This window comes from Cyprinus carpio, chromosome B14 (assembly GCF_018340385.1).
Source record: "Cyprinus carpio isolate SPL01 chromosome B14, ASM1834038v1, whole genome shotgun sequence".
Taxonomy (NCBI): Eukaryota; Metazoa; Chordata; class Actinopteri; order Cypriniformes; family Cyprinidae; genus Cyprinus; species Cyprinus carpio.
This window is the reverse complement of record NC_056610.1, coordinates 24,053,553-24,075,765: the sequence shown is the minus strand read 5'-3', so window position 1 is coordinate 24,075,765 and position 22,213 is coordinate 24,053,553. Positions and strand designations below refer to the sequence as shown.

The following is a 22,213-nucleotide window of genomic DNA, read 5'->3' as shown; positions in this document are numbered from 1 at the left end:
ATATACTGTGCTCTCATAATCATGAATTAGCTCATATTGATTCTAGATAGAGAGACGAGACTATCGACACATTTGGAACCTGAAGCGTGTATGAAACTGTGGACATATCCGCCCAATTATTCATGGATTTATCATTACTGTCTTGGGTTTTTATTCAGCGGAGTTCCTAGCCATAAGGTTATTGGTAGTTTAAGGAACGATTGTACAGGTGACAGAAAGCCATCGCCGACTCAGCATACGACAGGTAGCTATCAGTGTTACCCAGGAAGGCTGTCAATAGTCAAAAGTCTTACTTTAAAAATACAACAAAACATTTTCTTACGGACCTTACATGAATTATTATGACAAAAGGGCATTCTGAAGTAAAAGAAACCGCCAACCTTAGATGTATGCTGAGCCAGATCTACGTGGCGCTAAACAACTGCATTCAAGCATACATAAGACAATTTATGAGGAGAAATATTAGTAATACTTTTACACTCAAAAGACTCACTTTAAAACCTAGCATCAAGTGTAGAGTATAATAACAATCCTTTGTATGCACTACGTGGACAATCCTAATGTGGTGCAATTATGGGCAGTTTGGCGTTGTAAAAAATAATGGGCACTAGTTATAGGACTTGTTATTATAGTCGACTGCACACTAATCGTTAGCATAATACATCTGATCTGCAAATGAATTTATGGTTATAATATAATGCCCCAAATCCACTCAAGAAAATCCATCACAACCATAACGTACCATATTGGTAATCGTGTGTTTCTTTTGGATATTTCATGGAGTGAGAGATTTCTCTGTGTTCGTTGTGGTCAGATTATCAATGCGACAAGAGTGATATGAAGAATGTGGCCAGCACGAGCGAATCAGAAATGTTTGGTTGACTTGTTATGAGACACTTACCTGACGATGGAGGTCCGGAAAGAGACCCGGTGAAGAGACGAGAGGATCAGGTTGGCTGATCCAGTCGAGGAAAACACGGAGGAGTGCACACACAGAGACAGCGCTGGGAGCAGCTAATTATCATCAGACCGCGTAAATCAGTGGAAAATGAATAGAAATTATGATTCTGTCAGAAGAAATATGAAGTAAACATGAGTAAATATATCCATATATCTCCATGTACTTGCATCTTTGGACTGTAATCCAGTAGTAGTTTACTAAATGTTAATTAATTCTGAACCGTCGCGTGTCCGTATTGCACCAAAATGCAACACTGCACTCCCTTGGGTTTGCATCCGCCACACGTGAAGTCGATTGGATAAATGGTTCTCGACATAATAAAAATGCTAACAGACAGACACAACAGGATTCCTGCCTTTATTAGAGAGAAGAAAATGTTCAGCCCCTCCCTCCGAAGCTTCAAATATTCAGTGTTGATTACTACCGAAGCTTCGAAGCTCAAAAAATAGTATTCGGACCAGCCCTAAATAAATCAGAAAGAAAAATGAGGTAAAAAGAAAAATTAGGTTAAAGTTGAAATGTTGTTGAAGTTTTTAACTGTTGGTGCCACTAATTGTGTTTGACAGCTAAATATATATTCAAGAAGAAAAATCTGAGATAAATGTTTTTCTAAGAGATTTCCAGAGCTGAAGGCTATTTGTAAGCAGTCTCTTTTCATAAGAAAATGATGCGATGAGAGTCTGACTGATGATTATATAATAAGACACTCATGAAATGTTTCTCTGTGAGTCTCCTGTCACAGCAGGATCTATGACTGATGATTATATAATAATGTATTAGGATCTTGTTACCTGCAGGAATGGATGTGATAATGTGTGTGTGAAAGACTGCTCCAGCTACAGCTTCTCCTCCTCAGATCAATGATCTATGGCTGCAGTCGCTCCAGGTTTCAGCTCGACTCACTGCAGTATTTTCCTGATCTCTGATCAGTGTTATCAGCTCAGAGCGGCTTATCTCAATGGAGAGGCGGGATGGATCAGTAAAGATCCTCTCACTGTCCTCCAATGCTGTCTGTGCAGCAGAGCGCTTTTATGACACATCAGTGATTCAGCTTCAGTGAGCCCGCTGGAACTGAGACGGGAGACAAACTTCTCTTCTTCTCCAGACTCACCTTATGCGAGACTCCACAGTCTCTCTCAGCTGCTGAAGATCTTTCTCTCTATTGGCTGGATTCTTTCTGCTGGAGCGTCTTCTTGCGTCCTCCTTCCAGCTGATGCTGGAGGACAAAATGGATGATAGTGAATGTCACAGAAAAAACTACTAGCCACTAGTAGGCCTGTCAGGTAACCCCACTGCTTAAAAAACTTACTTAACACTTCAATTATAGAAGTACAGACCTGTCTCTCTCCTCCATTCGTAGGGGAAAACACTTTGAACGAGTTGTCTTAACCAGGTATCATATTCTTAACCAGAACAACAACTGGACGCTAACCAGTCAGGTTTAGGAGTCCCATCAAATGAGGACTGCGCTACTGTCAGTCACGGAAGCTTGCAGATTTCAAAAGAAATTCCAAATCATCAGTTTTTATTCTGCTGGATCTATTGCTGCTTTAGGAACACGGTGAATCATCAGGGATCCTTGTTGTCTGCCCTCTCATAACTGGGAAATCACGTTTTGTGATGTACACTGGGCATTTGATCCTATCTCACTGGTAGGACTCTTTCAGGTTGGCTTGGATGAGGGAGAGTTATGTAGAAGCACATAGTCAAACCTGCTCGACGATGAAGAAAGGATTGGTCAGGTCAGGGATTAGTTCGTGGAACCCGTCTCTTCCCATATACAGTACATCCCATTATACAGGGCACATGGATTCTCACCATGCTATGCTGATGACACCAGCCCATCTCATTTCAGCCAGATAATCACAATGGTACACAAACATCACGTATCGAATCACGGCCCTTGGTGCGCAACTTCTTGTTCCAGGCCCCTTGTTCCCCATTACTAGGGACTATTGCAATGCTCTTCTGGCGGGAATTCCATTCAAGCACAATCAAACCTCTTACAAATGATTCCAGAATGCAGGCAGCCTGATTTCTGGTGCTCACTTGAGCCCAAAGAGACCATGTTACACCTCTCTTTATCTTCTGGCACTGGCCTACGGTTGCGGATTGCATCAATCAAGTTCAAGACATTAATGCTGTATGTAGAAAACCAGCACAGGCTCAGCACCCACCTACTTCCACTCATACTACAAATCTACCTCCCCTCCAGGAAGTCTGAGATCTGCTAGCGAGCCGATGCCTACATGGTACCATCACCAGAGGAGGCTCAGAATCAATTTCAGGAAACAATCATAAACCATTCCTGGTGGTGGATAATCTTCCCACCCCTAGCGGGAAAGACTGAATTCCTGATACAATTTTCAAGCATTAGCTTCGAAAACTCTTCTCTTGCGACAAAAAAAATCAACGTATCTTTCTCATTGGTTATTCCAGACCTCATATCTCGGATACTTGGTCGAACAATGCCTGATTACTTGGTATATATAAGCACTCCTCTGTGTCGATTTGCCTTTATAAGATTGAATTGCTTATGCATTCCCCAATTGTTATTCGGTTCAGATAAACGCATCTGCAAAATGATAAATGTAAAAGTACATGTAAATCATATGTGAAACACATGAATCCCAGTAAACATAGGGTGAGGTGAGTTTAAACAGTTACTTATCTGATAATTGATATATAATGGCTGTACTGTAGGTTCTAATTCCAAAAGTGATGGTGATCAACAGTTATGTACATGAATTAAAATGACGATAAGGAGTTTCAGCAAAATTTTTCAATCAGTGTCTATTTTAATACTGTGTCTATGTACATGGTCTGCAGCTGATACAATGTTGTGGTTTTTATGTTCATACATCGTACACAGCATACATATACATTCCTGGTCAGTGCGACAGAAAACCTCAAGGATCTTCTCATGTTTCTGACAGATCATCTGCTGCAGTCGTCCAGTGGCATCAGTCAGATTGTGTCTCTTTCCTTTAAACAAATTCTCATGTTGTTCGAGGTGATTCTGACAGTAAGAGTTCAGACACACCAGACAGGACTTGACAGCTCTGTATTTTCTTCCAGTACAGACGTCACACTGGACATCTTCAGCTCCAGCGTCACAGTCAGCAGAGAGTCTGGTCTTCTTCAGTTTCTCCACCACTTCAGCCAGCATGGTGTTTCTAGCTAAAGCAGGTCTTGGACTGAAGGTCTGTCTGCACTGAGGGCAGCTGTAGACTCTCATCTGATCCCAGAAGCCTGTAATACAACTCTTACAGTAACTGTGTCCACAGGGAATGGCCACTGGATCCTTCAGGAGATCCAGACACACTGCACACATGAACTCCTTCTGATTCACCGAAATTCGGGCTTCTGCCATTTTACTGCATGAATACAGAAATATAAACACACAACAGCTCAACTACACTTCAGTTTCTTTTTCCCTGAAATCACGTGATTTAGGTTTCCTGTTTCTGTGTTTGAGTGACGTGTGTAAAACAGGTGTGTCTATGAGTCTGTAAAGCAGGTACCACATTTCTGCTCCTGTTGAGTCACGTTTACACACACTGTAAAATCATAGTAAATGAAACATACAATCAACTGTTTAACATGCTTAAGAAACTTTCTCATGTTGCTCTTGCTCTCCTATAGCAAATACAGTTTGTTTGTTTTTTTGTTTTTCAGTGTATGTAAAATCACAGTAAATGACTACAGGATCCATCAGACTGTTTTATATGCTGGAGAATCTTTGTGTGATTTTGCTCCTATCTCTGTCAGTGGAGACTGATTCAGTTTATCACTGTTGCTGGTTACCGTAGTAAAGTGTCAGTGTGCTGTGAGACTGTGGATCCCATATCTATGGCGTAATTACAGATATCTTAAACTTCACTCTTGCCAGTGTAGTCCATAGTTACAATACAAACTTATCTTGACTTTATCTTGTGGTTATTTTGGGAAAAACAGTAGGTGGCTTTTCCCCCACTCTACCCTGTTTAGTATTGTTGATTAACTGATAGAACACACATGCAACACAGTGTTGTAAAAATGCAAGACAACCTTTTTACAGAGCTTTATTTCCACATATTTATTTTTGCACATTAATTACTTTGCACTCTCTATAATGACAATGTCTCTTCAACTGATGATAAATCCAGCTCTTGATGTGTCAATATTTACACTAAACTTTCTCTGTTCATTGCAACTCAGAAGCATCACACCTGATTTTTTGCAAGCAATGTATATTGCTACTTCATTGTATTTTAGTGAATGTCCCTGCAGCTCCAGAGTGATCACTCATGAAATTTACAGCTCAGGTGATTGTGTTCAGACCTGAACACGCATGACCAAAGATGGAAGAATCAAATCACTTACTTCCGGCAGAACATCTGCCATTGAGATGAATGAATGAATGAATGACTAACTTCAGGTGTTAAAGACCAACAAGTTCAACACAGGACAGAAAACTGCTCAATTTCATGTGGTTTATGATCTGGATCATAATTAGGAAAATTATGTGGAGAGCTGGAGAGTCTGTCAGACGATCGCCTGTTGAAACTTAATTCTGTGAATTTTGTGTTTATTTTGTCTGACTTTAAATCATGAAGAGAGTGAGATTTATAAAAAAAAAAACAAAAAAAAAAATATAAGGTGTGTGTCTGTCTCTGTTTTGTTCTTCAGGTTTGGATCGGTTCGGGACAAACATTCAATCTGCTGATGGTGTGGCTCATCTTAAAATATGACTGAAGGATAATGAAGAGAATAGAGAACACGAGCAGCGGATCCCGTTTGTAGAGGACAATCTGTCAGGATTAGGGAAGGTAATCTTTATAAGAAAAGACATGAAGTGACCGTCAGGTTCATTGGACTGGTGATACATAAAAACGTGTGTGCTCAGAGCAGATTCAGGGCAATGAGGTTAACTCTCGATCGCTCAGTGAGTCAGAACCATCTAGCGATCTTCAGGTGAGTGTGAAAGGTACAAGAAAACTCTCTCATAGGACTAATTAACGCAATCATCGTATCGCCAAAGATCTCACTCTAATGAAAATTGCATCAGTTGACAATCTCTGTGAAGATTTTATTCCTGTAGCACACAGTAAAACACACTTCATTACCTCAGGAATAGTATGAGTAGTGTGGAAGAAACAAGAGTTTGTGTTGGTCATGTGGACGGTGATGTCGTCCCTCCCTCCAGCTTACTATTGGCTCAGGGGAAGTTGTCCAATAATCTGCTCTCCAAGTGGGGGGATGAGGGTCTTTCTGCTCCTATGAGGGGGAATTCAGATCCTATACCGCTGGGAATTGCTGAATGGGGACTCAGACTGTAATGAGGATGGAAAACAGCAGCATTGATCTGGATGAGGGAAACTGATGGAAACATCAGCTGCAGCGTGAAGAAATCACGTCAGTTCACGCACAGAAGAGCATTCGACTCAAACCCCTGTCCTGGTGAGATCAGGTATGGTTATCTACAGGATATCAACTAACAGGGAACTGATTTGATAGGTGGGTTGGTTGATTGTTTGGGTGATTGATGATGATTGATTGATGGTGATGATGATTGGTTGATTGGATTGATTTGATGATTGATTGAGTTGTTCGTGTTTGTGTTGTTCAGTGTCTCGGTGTTTGTTCTTGGTACGCGTCTGTCTTCAGCTGATGGTTCTGTTGGGTCTGTTAGGAGCTTTTTCACATCTACCTGACGACACACATCAGGTGATGCGACAATTATCATCATCAATTATGGATTTGATATGCCAGATATCTAACCGGATATGCACAGGAAGAAGCAGAAAAGTGAGAATAAGATTTTCGAGGAAGGACAGAAGACACCAGAAGGAAGATTCATGAGAGCAGCAGCAGATCATCAAATCTCTTTACACTATACTTGCACTGCTTCTCACATTCAATCCAGCTTTCACGATGTCCGAATAAAAACCAGGAGACCGAGGAAGCTTTCATAATCCACAATGATCGTTTACCATGTTTTTCTTCTTTTTTTGTGGTGTGTATTTTGTCGAGTATTGATGTCTCTTCTGTGAGTATTATTTCTGTCAGGTGTAAATCAGCGGCTCATGAAATCATCAGTTACTCTCGATTTTAGAGGCAGAAATTACAGACTTGGTGACGAATGAAGAAAACCAGAATGACTCCAGTTTTAGTTATGAATGTATTTTTTAATTGTTGGTTGTACATTTGTTTTTGCATTAGTTTTATTTTTACTTGTAATAGGGCGTTGCCTGAGCCAGCAGTATTTTTGTTTCATCATCATGGAAACACCTTTTGTTCATTCATGAAGAAACACTCGTTATGGCCTGATTGTGAAGTTAGTCTGTGTGTTTATTTGTGTGCAGTTATTTCACATCTCTGTTTTTCATTTTGGTATCTGTCTCTTCTGTGTCAGATGATTTCAACTGTTCACATCTGTTTCTCTTGATCTGTGTCTCAGTTTTCGGGTGTCACTAGTTTAAAATTAAATAATTTAAATATGATCTTGACAACTTTTCACTGGGCTTCAGTGATTTGTTTAGGGCGCTTTTGCTTTCGTTTTAAACATTAGGCTCATCCTCACCAATCTATTTCAGACAACACTTACTATGTATTATATTGCATTTGCTCCGAAACACTGAGGTCTGTTTGATATGAATCAAAAGGCTTTGATGAGCCTGAAACAATTTAACTTTTTATTTAGTGAGTTTTTTTTCTTCATAGAAAGTGCATTGATAAACTTTAACAAAGTCCTGCCAAAACAATAATTACAGATTTTTGCATTTTTAGAAGCGTGACTATGAAATTATTCTTCTTTCTCTTACTTTCAGTTGTGTGTGTGTGTTGTGTGTGTGTGTGTGTGTGTGTGTGTGTGTGTGTGTGTGTGTGTGTGTGTTGAAGTAGGAACTGCTAAATCAGAGTAACATTTCTCATGAAACCTTTCCTCTTACTTTTCTCTGGTAATGGTCAGTCAGATAATATCCTGATGTGTCAGTAGAGCTTCTGTCTGTCAGTGAGACTCGATCTGACTCTCTTATGCAACTGGACTTTAGAGAAATGATGCTCATCTTTGGACTGATGCTGCTGCTGCAAACTGCTGCATGTGAGTCACTTTCACATCAAACTCTTTTAATATTCAAGTAATATATAAGAATATTACGTAAGTAATATTCAATTAATTGCAAGACTTATAGTTAAAGAGTTGGATGTTTTTGTTAAAGAGCCCCAAAATGAGGTGGGAAAAAATGTATTTAAAGTTTTGTGCTGGTAATTCAGAAATAAAGTGGGCAGGAGTCTGAATTCTCAGAAATCTCCTTATGTAAAAGTATAACAGCTGATGCATCTACCAGGAAATATAAATAGCATTCACTGATTGATTTAAACATATTACTTTAACTTTGAAGAAGCTTGCCAACTAAACAGCAGAATTTTATATAAAATGATTGCACTTCTATTCTTGGTTTCACACATCATCACATGGTTCAAGCTTTATCCGCTGCTAACAATTCTCTAACTTTCTCTTTCCTCTTTATTTATTGCTGAGAACATGCCTCTATATCATAAATAGTTCATTATATTTAATGTTTTGCTGCTCATTATTTGCATTGAATATATTCTTTGCACTCAAAAGAGCAAATTCAAAGCAAAAATTTCACAGCCAATCATCCTCATTATTAACACATTGAAAACGTAGCTGTAATGATTAGTGCACTGAAGGCGAGCGTAGATGAACCCAAGTGCAGTTTATTTACAAAGTGATAATCCAAATATAATCCAAACAAGATACACAGACTTGACTAGGCTTGAAACAGACTTGACATTTAATATTCAATATATAAGATATTACTTAAGTAATGTTCAATTAATTGCAAGACTTATAGTTAAAGAGTATTCAGAAATAAAGTGCAGGAGTCTGAATTCTCAGAAAATCTCCTTCTGTAAAGTATAACAGCACACATATACTACCATTTATTTATAAATCCTAATATCTGCATGGAAACTAAAGTTTATTTTCAACAGACCTCTGATGTTCTGGCTTCTGTACATGTATTTAATGTAATATGAATACATTTATGCAATGATTGAATTAGATATATGCGTTTTGTTTGTTTTGTACATGCCTTCTACTATTTCTTCAGTTGTTTTCAAAAAGTTTCAGGACATGTAGAAAAACTTTTTTTACTCATTTGATAAACCTGATATGAGATCAAGAGTCTGATATGTGTCTTCCGTAGAACTTATTATGAATGTTTGTGTAATTTGTGTCTGTTGAAAATCATGATGAGAGAGATGATATTTCTACCAGCAGTAACACTCTGACTCTGTCTGTTGATTTTGGTACATTTCATCTTGTTGTGTGTTTTGTTCTTTAGGTCTGGATCAGCTCTGCACATTTGATAAACCATATTCGCGATCAAACAATGTTACGCCACTCTGGGACACAAACTCAATCTACAGATGATGCTGAACCCTTCATATACTGAACTTGATTTGTATAAGACGTTAAATGATGGCAGTACACTGACTGTTTTTAGCATAAAGAAAAATAAAAAGTATAATTATGAATCCAGAGATATATCTAAGTTCTTTAAAAATGTGACTCTGATCATAAATACACATGAATCCATCAGAAACAGATCTGAGTTCTTCTTTGATAATATGACTCTGACCATAAACAATGTGACCAGAGCAGATTCAGGAAGATACACATCATTTGTCGTTGAGATAGATATGGCAATGAGCAGTGATCTTCAAGTGAATGTTGAAGGTATAGAAGCTCTCAGCAATATATTTTATTTTAGAAATGTTTTGAGATTGACACTGATTACATGTTGAGAAAGAGTCATGTGACTGTCATGTGTCCCTCCCTCCAGCTCCTATTGGCTCAGTGGAAGTGTTAATTATCTGCTCCTCCAATCAGACTACAGTGTTCTGCTCCTCTGAGGGAGATCAAATCATCTACAGCTGGACCCTGAATGAAAAAGTACTAGAAGAAGGACTAATGTTTGGAAACAGCAGCATTGATCTGGATGAGGGAACTGATGGAAACATCAGCTGCAGCGTGAAGAACCACGTCAGTCACGCACAGAAGACCATTAGACTCAAACCCTGTCCTGGTGAGATTTTATTACATGAATGTCCACATACTGTGTGTATAAATATATATATATATTATATATCAATCTTTATTAATTGAAGAAAACAGTCAAATCTCCTTAATGATTCTTGAAAAGTGTCTTTAGCTTGTTTCAGCTTGATCTCAGCAGTGAATTGTGTTGATATCAGTGATCAGCACACACATTCAGAATGTGTCATGCACTGCTGATCTAAAACATGAATAGGAGTTTTGTTTTCTATGGATTGGAATTGTTGTTCATTGACTGATTGATTGATTGATTGATTGATTGATTGATTGATTGATTGATTGATTGATTGATTGCTGTGTTTGTGTTGTTCAGTGTCTCTGGTGTTTGTTCTGGTCTGGTGTCTTCAGCTGATGGTTCTGTTGGGTCTGTTAGGAGCTTTTCACATCTACATGAGACACACGTCAGGTGAGAGACATTTATCATCATCATTATTATGGATTTGACATGTAAATTTATTTAACTTTTTATTTGTTTTTTTTATTATATGTCTTTTTTACATTCCCTTATTGTATAGTTGTATCTTATTTTATATTTTGATCTAGATTTTTAGGCTTTACTGTTAGTGTTATCTGTATGCACTGGGGGTCTGAGAGTAACACAATTTCGATTCTCTGTATGTATGTACTGTTCATGTGTAAGAAATTGACAATAAAGCAGACTTGACTTGACCTAAATATTAAAAGTGTGAAGATGATGATGATGATGATGATGATGTGATGTTTTAAGGAAAGAAACAGGAAGATCAGAAAGTGAGGATGAGAAGATTGAGAGAAGGACATGTACACACAGCAGAAGATTCATGAGAGCAGCAGCAGATCATCACATCTATGAGAAATAACTTCATAATCTCACAGATTCTTACATCAATCCAGCTTTCAGCTGTCGACTGCAGATCTTATAATATAAACCCTAGAGATGAATTAAAACCATGAGATATTAATTAAACCAGATTTTCTCTCATTTTAGTTATGAAGATTATTTTCTGGACATTTCTCTTTTGTAATAGTTTTAATGCTTATATTACTTATGTGTCTTCACACTGAATGAACTAGCAGTACTTTTATATCATTACATGAAACCCCTTCTGATCATCACTGATAAAACTTTTATTTCTCTGAATCAGATCTGTCACATTGTGTTTATTTTCATATTTCTGCTCTTGTTCTTTAACTTTATTCTGTTATGGTTGATTTCTTTCATTTACTGGTCTGTTTGTGTGTTTTATTTTTTTTTTGATCTTGATCTGTTTCTCAGTTTTGTCATGTCTGTGGTTTTGCTGTCTGCGGTTTGGTTTTGCTTGGTTTTGTAATTGACTTTTAACGTATATTCATTATGCATTATTCATGCATTATTCTTCACAAGATATTTGCATCATATAACATTGCTAAACATGTCCTTCTTTAGACATTGTAAATGGGGTCATTGCTGAATTTGTTTTTTGAGTTAAATGTGAAAATAAACCACTCTGAAATGAAACAGTTTCTGCAGTCAATAAGTCGCTCATACAATTTTTATATTATAACACAGTCAATTAACACTTTATCCAACAGAAAGCATACATCAATGATTTTAAACATAAAAAACATGTATAAAAACAATAAATCCAGACAGAAATCAAATGATTTTTAGCAAATATTTTGAGCTGTAACTCTTGTTTCCTCCTGCAGATGTCGCTCATAACAAAGAAAGTGTGTTTTGTCTGGCAGCAGAGTTTAAAGGGATACTCCACCCCAAAATGTTTTTTTTTTCATTGATTATTTATGAGTAGGCTAATTCGTTAATTTTAACTAAAAACATCCTTAATTCAGCTTTAATGATAAGTTACGATCAGATAGATCAGATTAAGCTCATTTCAGTCCTGTTGTTCTGAATGAAATGAGATCAGATGGCTGTGAAAGAGTGCAGCTGTAGTTGTAGTTTTCTCCTGCAGGTGGCGCTCTCTACATCAGCAGCTCTGAGTCCCATGAGTCTCTGCTCCAGTCAACAGAAGATCACAATCCTCTCTTCATTCACATGTGAACTGACTAGAACTGAGTAAAACATCAGCACACGCTCAATACACACAGCTGCATGTAGACCTGATTCTGCTTTACTCTCAATAAAACTGTCCAGAGCATTTCATTAATACACTAAAGATACTGTTTTATGTGATCTGCAAGAGAATCTGTGAAGTCATCTGCATAACTAGTCATTTTACTTCACTCAGAAACAAATGCTGTCCACTTGTTGCTTCTAAAACAAGATTTTTTTGCAAATTTTTTTTTAGAAAATGTGCCTGATACTTGTTCTTTCTTTCTCTTAGTTTCTCTTGTTTCAGATTTATCGTAGTGCAAACTAACAGCATGTGTCTTCCCCCATAAGAAGAAACTTCCTCTTTCCTCAGTGAAGCAGTGAGAGGTTTCCTCGTGTCTCAGTCCAGTGTGAGTCTCGCCGTGAAGACGCGGTCTTGATGAGAGCCAGAACACAGACGATCTGAAGCAGCGTCACACTCTTCTGCTGGGATTGAGTTCTTCTGAAACTGGACTTTAGAGAAATGATGCTCATCTTTGGACTGATGCTGCTGCTGCTGCAGACTGCTGCATGTGAGTCACTTTCACATCAAACTCTTATGATGCTGATCAATCAGATCAATCTCTGAAATAAAAACAAAGTATTATTCAATTAATTGTAAGACTTATAGTTAAAGAGTTGGGTGTTTTGTTAAAGACCCCAAAATGATGTGGGAATAAAAATGTCTTTAAAAGTTTGTGCTGGTAATTCAGAAATAAAGTGCAGGAGTCTGAATTCTCAAAAATTTCCTTATGTAAAGTATAACAGCTGATTATGTACCAGGAAATATAGAAATAGCATTCACTGACTGATCAAACATATTACTTTAACTTTGAAGAAGCTTGCAAACTAATGTAGCATTTTATATAAAATGATTGCACTTCTATTCTTGTTTTCACACATCATCACATGGTTCAGCTTTATTGCTGCTGACAATTCTCTAACTTTCTCTTTCCTCTTATTTATTTGCTGATAACATGCCTCTATAGTATAAATAGTTCATTATATTTTATTTTTTGCTGCAGTCATTATTTGCATTAAAATATTTTCTTTGCACTCAAAAGAGCAAAATTCAAAGCAGAATTTTCACAGCCAATCAATCCTCAGTATTATTAAACATTAAAACATGAAGCATGCCATTTCTATTAAAGTCATACATGATATTTCTATTTACATTGTGCACACATACTGCCATTTATTTATAAATCCTAATATCTGCATGGAAACTAAAGTTTATACACCAGACCTCTGATGTTCTGGCTGCTGTACATGTATTTAATGTTATATAGATTAAATTATGAGCAATGATGGATTAGATATGCTTTTTTTGTGTGTTGTACATGCCTTCTACTATTTCTTCTTTTTTTTTCAAAAAGTTTCAGGACATGTAGAAAAACGTAATTTTTTTTATCATTTGATAGACCTGATATGAGATCAAGAGTCTGATATGTGTCTTCCGTAGAACTTATTATGAATGTTTGTGTGATTTGTGTCTGTTGAAATTCATGATGAGAGAGATGATATTTCTACCAGCAGTAACGTTCCCGGTTACTTAACTGTAAGCTTGTTCCCTGAGAAAGCGGAACTAGATGCTGCGCTGCTCAGCGCATTGTGAAACGTCTTGTTGGTGAATAATGTGTGTAACACATCGATAGAATTGACCCGGCGGTAATATAGCCTCGGTTGATGACGTCATCGGAGCGCGCCCGCAACACGGGGCTATAAATAGATAAGCCACAGGTGCATCAACAGGACATTTTGTCTGAAGAGCAGTCCTGGGACATATTTCAGTATGGCAATGCAGCACAGCATTTCGTTCCGCTTTCTCAGGGAACAAGGTTACAGTTAAGTAACCGGAAACGTTCCCTTTCGAAAGCTTCAGTCAATGCTGTGCTGCTCAGCGCATTGGGAACGAGAATACCCACGCCACCGTGCTTGAAAATGCTCTGGACCCCTAAGGTTGTGCAGGTGTGCTACCAAACCACAAGAAGGCCTCAGACATTAGCTTGCGATGTTGACTCCAGGACATTAGAGCCCGGAATAACATGGACATCCAAACTATAAAATCTTATGAATGTGTGCGGAGAGGACCAACCTGCCGCAACACAAACCTGTTGTAAGGGGGCACCCCTTGCCAAAGCACTAGAGGAGACGACCCCCCTTGTGGAGTGAGCTCTAAGACCTATAGGCGAAGCTTGACCGCGCGCCTCATAAGCCAAAGCAATAGCATCCCTGACCCAGTGAGACATGGTCTGCCTGGGGGCAGCTGCTCCTCTGTTACCACCACCATAACAGATGAACAGTTTGCTCGGGCTTAATAAGCTGGATAGTTTGGTTGACGTAAATCTGAAGAACACGGACTGGACACAGTCTATAAGATTTCTCCTGCTCCGGCGTTGTGAATGGCGGAGGGCAGAAGGCCTTTAGAATGACCGGATGTACAGCCGAAAATGGAACCTTAGGCAGGTAATCAGGATGAGGATGCAAAATCACTTTCACGCTCCCTGGGGCATATCCCTAATTCTAAAGGTTCAAAGGGTGTTTCAACCAGAGCCTCGAGAACTATAGCTAAGTCCCAAGAAGGCATCTTGGTTTTTACTGTAGGCCTTAGTCGTCTGACCCCACGAAGAAAGTGAGAGAGCAGAGGGTGTCTCCCGAGTGGCATCCCGTCAATCACGGCGTGGCAAGCCGAAAGAGTGGCTACATTAACCTTAAGAGTAGCAGGGCATGTGCCTGTTGACAATTTCTCTTGCATGAAGTCCAGAACTGAAGCAATATGGCAGTTGACTGGATCTACATTGTGTACCCCATTTACTGGCATAACTCTGTCTGGTGGAGGAAGCCCTAGCACTAAGAATGGTTTCAATAACACCCAGTGAAAGCTCTGTGTTCCTCAGTTGGTACCCTTCAGGGGCCAAACATGAAGATTCCACAGGTCGGGCCTGGGATGGAATATCGTGCCCCCTGCCTGAGACAGAAGGTCCCTCCTCTCCAGAATCGCCCATGGCGAGTCGTCGAGGAGAGATATTACCTCCGAGAACCATACTCTGTTCGGCCAACGTGGCATTATCAGCAAGAGGCAAGACCCTTGTTGGCGAACTCTGGCTAGGACTCCCGGGAGCAGAGATACTGGAGGAAATGCATACAGGCGCATTTTGGGCCATGTCTGCGCTATCGCTTCCAGACCCAGGGGGGCTGGGTGACTCAGAGAGAAGTAGAGGGGACATTGCGCTGTCTGATGGGAGGCGAAGAGGTCCACCTCTGCTTCGTAAAATTTTCCCCAAATCTGTTTCACTACCTCTGGGTGGAGTTTCCATTACCCCATCGGTAGTGTCTGTCTGGATAGTAAATCTGCTCCCACATTCAAACGCCCCGGAATGTAAACTGCCCTGAGTGACAGGAGCTTGTCCTGGGCCCAAAGAAAAATCTGCCTCGTTATCTTGTTCAGATTGCGTGAGCGCAGACCCCCCTGGTGATTTATATAAGAGACTGTTGCTGTGTTCTCCACCCGTACTAGGACATGAGAGCCTCTCAAATGATGGAGGAAACATTTCAGAGCCAGAAATGCCCCTAGCTCGAGGCAATTGATGTGCCAATCGAGCTGATGACCCCCCCTTTCCCCTTGAGCTGGGTGGCCTTCCAAGACTGCTCCCCAGCCCATCAGGGAGGCATCTGTCGTTAGCAGTCTGCAATGACACGGTGCCCCTAGAGTGGGACCCAAGGCAAGGAACCGGGCTCTGAGCCACAGAGATAGTGTACGAAGCCCGCGGCGTGTCACTTTTATTTGCCTTTGAGGATTGGCTCTTGGATGAAATCCTCTGGCTTTTAGCCACAACTGAAACGGTCTCATGTGCAACAGCCCCAAAGGAATCACCGTGGATGCTAAAGCTATGAAACCTAACATCTTTTGATACTGACGAACAGTCCGATCCTGGCCTAGCCTGACCTTGCTCATGGTCTGCCGAATGGTCTCTATCCGAGCGGGAGACAGTTGTGCCCGCATTGTGATCGAATCCCAAACGATCCCGAGATAAGTCGTTCTCTGGGCCAGACAGAGAACACTCTTCTCGGTGTTGAGTCTCAGCCCCAGAGAAACTAGATGAGCTAACACAATGTCCCTGTGTTGTAGCGCCATCTCTTGCGATTGCGCTAGTATTAGCCAATCGTTGATATAATTCAAAATGCGAATGCCCCGGAGTCGTAATGGAGCCAGCGCTGCATCCATGCATTTTGTGTACGTGCGGGGTGATAAAGCTAGGCCGAAAGGAAGAACCCGAAACTGGTATGCTTCGCCCCCAAAAGCGAACCTCAGGAATTTCCTGTGTTGTGGCAAAATTTCTATATGAAAATATGCGTCCTTCAGATCGATCATGATGAACCAATCGCGATGCCGAATTTGCGACACGACCATCTTGACAGTTAACATCTTGAACTTGAGTGCTCTGATTGTACGGTTTAAGCATTGAAGATCCAAGATTGGACGCACTCCCCCACCCTTTTTGGGAACCAGGAAGTATCTGCTGTAATAGCCCGACTCTCTCCTTGGAAGAGGAACATGTTCTATGGCCTCTTTGCCCAGAAGAGTTTGTAGCTCTTGAGACAGTACCTGCATCAGCTCCGATTTCACGGAAGTGGAGATCACGCCGTTGAAACGTGGAGGATGACAAATAAATTGGATCCTGTATCCTATCCGTACTGTGCTCAACACCCAAGCAGAAATGCTCGGCAGAAGTTTCCACGCTGCCAGACTCTCTGAGAGTGGTACCAATTTTAATACTTCCTTTTGAGGGGATGTTAGATGTTCCGTGTCCTGAATGACGGCAGGAAACACTGGAACATTTAATATCTCGCTGGAAACCACTGCCCCCCAAGACACAAGAAGTGGCGGGGATGGAGGGGTTTTGTGAGGGTAACGGGGCGTGGCAAAAAGCTCTCTGGAGCGCGCACCACCCTTTGAGGGACTACCCCCACCAGCACGGGCGCCAGAGCGTCAGGACTTCCTCTTCTTATTAATGAAAGTCCTGAGGTCTGGCTTGGTAGTTTTCTGAGCACGGCGAACCTGTCCCCAATCCCTACGAGGGGGAGCACGGTCCGCCATGCTCTGCTTTTTAACCTCCCTGGTTTTTGAAGCACCAGGGCGAGGCTGGGTGGATGATGGCCCCTCCCCTTGAGTGCGGCGAGGAAGAAACTGAATGAACGCTTCTTCATGTTTCTTTACTTCCCTAAACCTGTCGACGACAGTATTAACCGAATCACCAAACAGGCCAGATGGAGAGATAGGAGAGTCTAAAAGAAACGTTCCTTCTCCTTAATGCCCGTCAAATTAAGCCACAGATGCCTCTCCATGCTGACTAAAGCTGACATAGACCGGCCAATGGCACGAGCCATCTGCTTGGTCGCCCGGAGAGACAAATCTGGTGACACCGTAAGCGAAAGGGACTGGCCCGTCGCTCGCTCGTCACGCAGATCCGCACGAGAGCCCTCCGACGAAAAGGTGGGTGCGGTCTGAAAATAGTTCAGACGAGCACAAAGCATCTTCACTGAGAGCAGTTCACAATGCTCGCACTCTGCCGTCTCTAAAGCCAGAACCACGTGCTCTTCCCCCAAACAAACAAAACAGTAATCATGTGTATCCAGCTCATACATAGGACGCGAGCATGGAGGAACACAACACTTACCGTTTCGTTGGCTCATCCTACGAAGATCTGTAGCAGACAAAAATAATCTTCCTGATGCACACATGCACAGAATGATCTGAAGACAAAAGACCTGTTGATGCACCTGTGGCTTATCTATTTATAGCCCTGTGTTGTGGGCGCGCTCCGATGACGTCATCAACCGAGGCTTTATTACCGCCGGGTCAATTCTATCGACGTGTTACACACATTATTCACAGCTGGTCACGAACAAGACGTTTCCTAATGCGCTGAGCAGCGCAGCATCGACTGAAGCTTTCGAAAGGGAACACTCTGACTCTGTCTGTCGATGTTGGTACATTTCATCTTGTGTGTGTTTTGTTCTTTAGGTCTGGATCAGCTTTGCACATTTGATGAACCATATTCGATCAAACAATGTTACGCAGCTCTGGGACACAAACTCAGTCTGCAGATGATGCTGAACCCTTCATATACTGACCTTTATTTGTATAAGACGTTAAATGATGGCAGTAGACTAAAAGTTTTTAGCATAGAGAAAAATAAAAAGTATGATTATGAATCCATCATATTTGAGTACTTAAAAAATGTGCCTCTGATCATAAATACACATGAATCCATCAGAAACAGATCTGAGTTCTTCTTTGATAATATGACTCTGACCATAAACAATGTGACCAAACCAGATTCAGGAAGATACACATCATTTGTCATTGAGATAGATATGGCAATGGAAAGTGATCTTCAAGTGATTGTTGAAGGTATAGAAGCTCTCAGCAATATATTTTATTTTAGAAATGTTTTGAGATTGACACTGATTAGATGTTGAGAAAGAGTCATGTGACTGTCATGTGTCCCTCCCTCCAGCTCCTATTGGCTCAGTGGAAGTGTCAATCATCTGCTCCTCCAATCAGACTACAGTGTTCTGCTCCTCTGAGGGAGATCTGATCATCTACAGCTGGACTCTGAATGGAAAAATACTACAAGAAGGATTTAATTTTTTAAGCAGCAGCATTGATCTGGATAAGGGAACTGATGGAAACATCAGCTGCAGTGTGAAGAACAACATCAGTCACGCACAGAAGACCATTACACTCAAACCCTGTCCTGGTGAGATTTTATTACATGAATGTCCACATACTGTATATATATTGTCTGATCTGGTGATTCTTTAAGAATGAAGTTTCCCATTCACAATATTCACAATCGATTCTTACGCGGTAACTGTGATAATGAACCAAATAAATTAGAAATCGACTTTGATGATCTTCTCGTAGAAGGGATTCAGAGGAACTGGAACAAAGAAGTCAAAAGAGAAAAGAAGAAGGAGAAATGTCGAGGAAACAGGACAGAATGTCAACTGATGGAACAGCAGGAGATGTTTTTTAGGATAAGAAGAACAATTCAACTTATGTGAAAACAAGAGGATTTGAATAAGAAAATTATGAGAATGCTGAAAAGAAATGATTGAGTTGGTTAACTTTAATTTGGAGTTGCAATCTCTTGCAAATGATATCAGAGCTTTGAGACTGCAAACGTCAGCTACAAAACATGCAAAGCCTTAAAAGGCAATAATGGGATATACTTTTTGTTAGAATTTGCTCAACCGTTAAGATTGCCATGTATGTATGCTTTTTTGCCAACTGTATGATGATTGTGCAAGGAAGTGCATTTTGCAACAACGTTGCAGAATGGACCTTCTTTCTTGAAGTGTTGTATTGTGATATGTTTTATCTTATAAAATAAATGATGCTATGCAGTTTAGACTAGAGATAGATTAATTTGCTTTAATGAAAAAGATGCAGCAATTACTTCATCTGAACTTGTACTAATAGGTGAAGAAGAGATTGCTTCTAGGTGAAGGGTCATAGCCTGTATCCATAGCAACTTATGTATGTGTGTATGTGTGTGCATGTAGGTGAGTTTGTTCACCGAAAAGGGCATCTGGAAAGGAAGACGTGTTGTTTTTGTGACTATAAAAAGTTATAGTTGGAACACATGCACTGCCGCAATTCGGGGTGAAGACTTACGCTATTTACTTTTATTGTTATTTGCTTATGAGTTATTGTTTTAATAAAGCAAAACCGTTTCCTATGGTGATGTGTTAAACTTCTTTTAAACAAGTCTCTGAGTAATTTATTAAAAGTGAAGTTATTATTTTATTTTATTCCTGAACCTGCATTACCAAGTTCCACAGCGGCAACGACTCAACTGAGCTGATCTGGACTGATCTACTGAAGAAGTACTGAAGTTTCTATTGCATCTGATAAATACTGTAACAGAGGTGAGAGCGATATTTATATATTGCCTTTGCTTGTGGGAAACAAAGATTTGAATAGAGGTTTAATGTATATTCTTTAGTCAGAATAATTTTACAACAATATATAAACCACAGCAACACCAATGATGAAGAACAGTCAAGTCTCTTAATTCTTGAAAAGTGTCTTTATCTTGTTTCAGCTTGATCTCAGCAGTGAATTGTGTTGATATCAGTAATCAGCACACAGACATTAGAACATGTCACTGCTTAAAACATGAAGGTTTAGTTTTCTGCCTAACTGTTGTTCATTGATTGATTGATTGATTGATTGACTGCTGTGTTTGTGTTGTTCAGTGTCTCTGGTGTTTGTGTTGGTCTGGTGTCTTCAGCTGATGGTTCTGTTGGGTCTGTTAGGACCTTTTCACATCTACATGAGACACACGTCAGGTGAGAGACATTTATCATCATCATTATGGATCTGACATGCAGATATTAAGAGTGTGAAGATGATGATGATGATGATGCTTTTAGGAAAGAAACAGGAAGATCAGAAAGTGAGGATGAGAAGATTGAGAGAAGGACATGAACACACAGCAGAAGATTCATGAGAGCAGCAGCAGATCATCACATCTATGAGAAATAACTTCACAATCTCACAGATTCTCACATCAATCCAGCTTTCAGCTTCCAACAGCAGATCTTATAATATAAACCCAAGAGATTAAAACCATGAGATATAAATTAAACCAGATTTTCTACAGTTTTGGTTATGAAGATTACTTTCTGGACATTTCTCTTTTGTAATAGTTTTAATGCTTATATTACTTATGTGTCTTCACACTGAATGAACTAGCTGTACTTTTATATCATTACATGAAACCCCTTCTGATCATCACTGATAAAACTTTTATTTCTCTGAATCAGATCAGTCACATTGTGTTTATTTTCATATTTCTCCTCTTGCTCTTTTACTTTATTCTGTAATGGTTGATTTCTTTCATTTACAGGTCTGTTTAGATGTTTTATCTGTTTGAAGATCTTGATCTGTTTCTCAGTTTTGTCATGTCTGTGGTTTTGCTGTCTGTGGTTTGGTTTTGCTTGATTTTGAAGTTTTTAACATATATAACCACATTCATGCATTATTCTTCACAAGATATTTGCACCATATAAAATTGATAAACATGCCCTTTTTTAGACATTGTAAATGGGGTCATTGCTGAATTTGTTTTTTGAGTTAAATGTGAAAATAAAACACTTTGAAATGAAACAGTATCTGCAGTCAAAGGTTGCTCGTAGAATTTATATATTTTAACACAGTCAATTAACATTTTATCCAACAGAAAACACACATCAATAAATGTAAGCATAAGAAAACACGTATAAAAACAATCAATCCAGACAGAAATTGAATCATTTTTAGCAGAGAAGTTCAGCTGTAACTCTTGTTTCCTCCTGCAGATGTCACTCATAACAAAGAAAGTGTGTTTTGTGTTTGATAGGAAACTTTAAGTGCATAGTAGGGGTGTAACGATTCACTCGTTTTATCGATTCATCGATTACATGACGATGCATAGGCATCGATCTTGAAACATGATTTTTGAATCGTGAATCGTCAATTTTGGACAGTAATCAATATAAAATGAATCGCAATTTCTGTACTAATGAAATGCTTTCAAAATATATACACATTAAATAACTTCATGAATGAATGGAGACCTTGAACAGTGTTCGTGCCTCGCATCTCTCCTTCACGCGCTCCACTGTTTACCGTCTGTGACTGTCACAGGATTGCGCCTCGCGCTCTGTTCGTCTCACGGACACATTTTCAAACAGCTGATGTGTGGTCTCTCCTTAGGACTCGTGGCTAGTAATGCTTAAGTGAAGTAGTTTTGCGTTTCTGTAGTTTTTCAATGGCTCTCGGTCATACCGACGGCGTTACCTGAGCAGTCGAAGGCTGGGCATTTATTGCATGGACGGAGCAAAAATGGAAGTGTCTAAAGCATACGCATTACTGAATGATAAATGTGTTTTAACAATGTCGTTGAACCGAATGTACGAAGGAAACTTTTAAAATAACCACAGCATTAACAACAACAACCTTGAAATGAGAGCGCGAGGTTTATCTGGTAATCAGATACATGAAATGGTAAATAAATGGTTG

General features: G+C 39.8%; 2 protein-coding genes across 5 annotated transcripts in view; both read left to right on the top strand.

Moving 5' to 3' along the window:
* Positions 1–22,213, top strand: part of LOC109101046 — a 139,999-nt gene that overhangs the window by 47,875 nt on the left and 69,911 nt on the right. The window lies entirely within an intron of this gene.
* On the top strand, positions 9,389–21,557 carry LOC109079530. Of its 4 annotated transcripts, XM_042738685.1 has the most exons (5): positions 12,492–12,671; positions 18,164–18,553; positions 18,660–18,902; positions 20,407–20,499; positions 20,584–21,541. In XM_042738685.1, exons 1-5 carry the CDS (start codon positions 12,623–12,625, stop codon positions 20,658–20,660), a joined length of 852 nt encoding a protein of 283 aa, XP_042594619.1. In that variant the 5' UTR covers positions 12,492–12,622; the 3' UTR covers positions 20,661–21,541. The 4 variants fall into 4 exon arrangements, with proteins under 4 accessions (XP_042594622.1, XP_042594620.1, XP_042594621.1 ...); XM_042738688.1 differs by lacking the exons at positions 12,492–12,671; positions 18,164–18,553; positions 18,660–18,902; positions 20,407–20,499 and adding exons at positions 9,389–9,710; positions 9,817–10,059; positions 10,402–10,494 and having other exon boundaries at positions 20,584–21,557; XM_042738686.1 differs by lacking the exons at positions 12,492–12,671; positions 18,164–18,553; positions 18,660–18,902; positions 20,407–20,499; positions 20,584–21,541 and adding exons at positions 9,389–9,710; positions 9,817–10,059; positions 10,437–10,494; positions 10,816–11,291.

What these genes read in the sequence shown, in the direction of transcription:
- LOC109079530 (XM_042738685.1), top strand. Translation starts at nt 12,623, where the DNA reads ATGATGCTCATCTTTGGACTGATGCTGCTGCTGCTGCAGACTGCTGCA. An exon ending in GCTGCTGCAGACTGCTGCAT is followed by an intron (nt 12,672 to 18,163) that starts GTGAGTCACTTT and finishes TTTGTTCTTTAG; the next exon opens with GTCTGGATCAGCTTTGCACA. An exon ending in TACACTCAAACCCTGTCCTG is followed by an intron (nt 18,903 to 20,406) that starts GTGAGATTTTAT and finishes TGTGTTGTTCAG; the next exon opens with TGTCTCTGGTGTTTGTGTTG.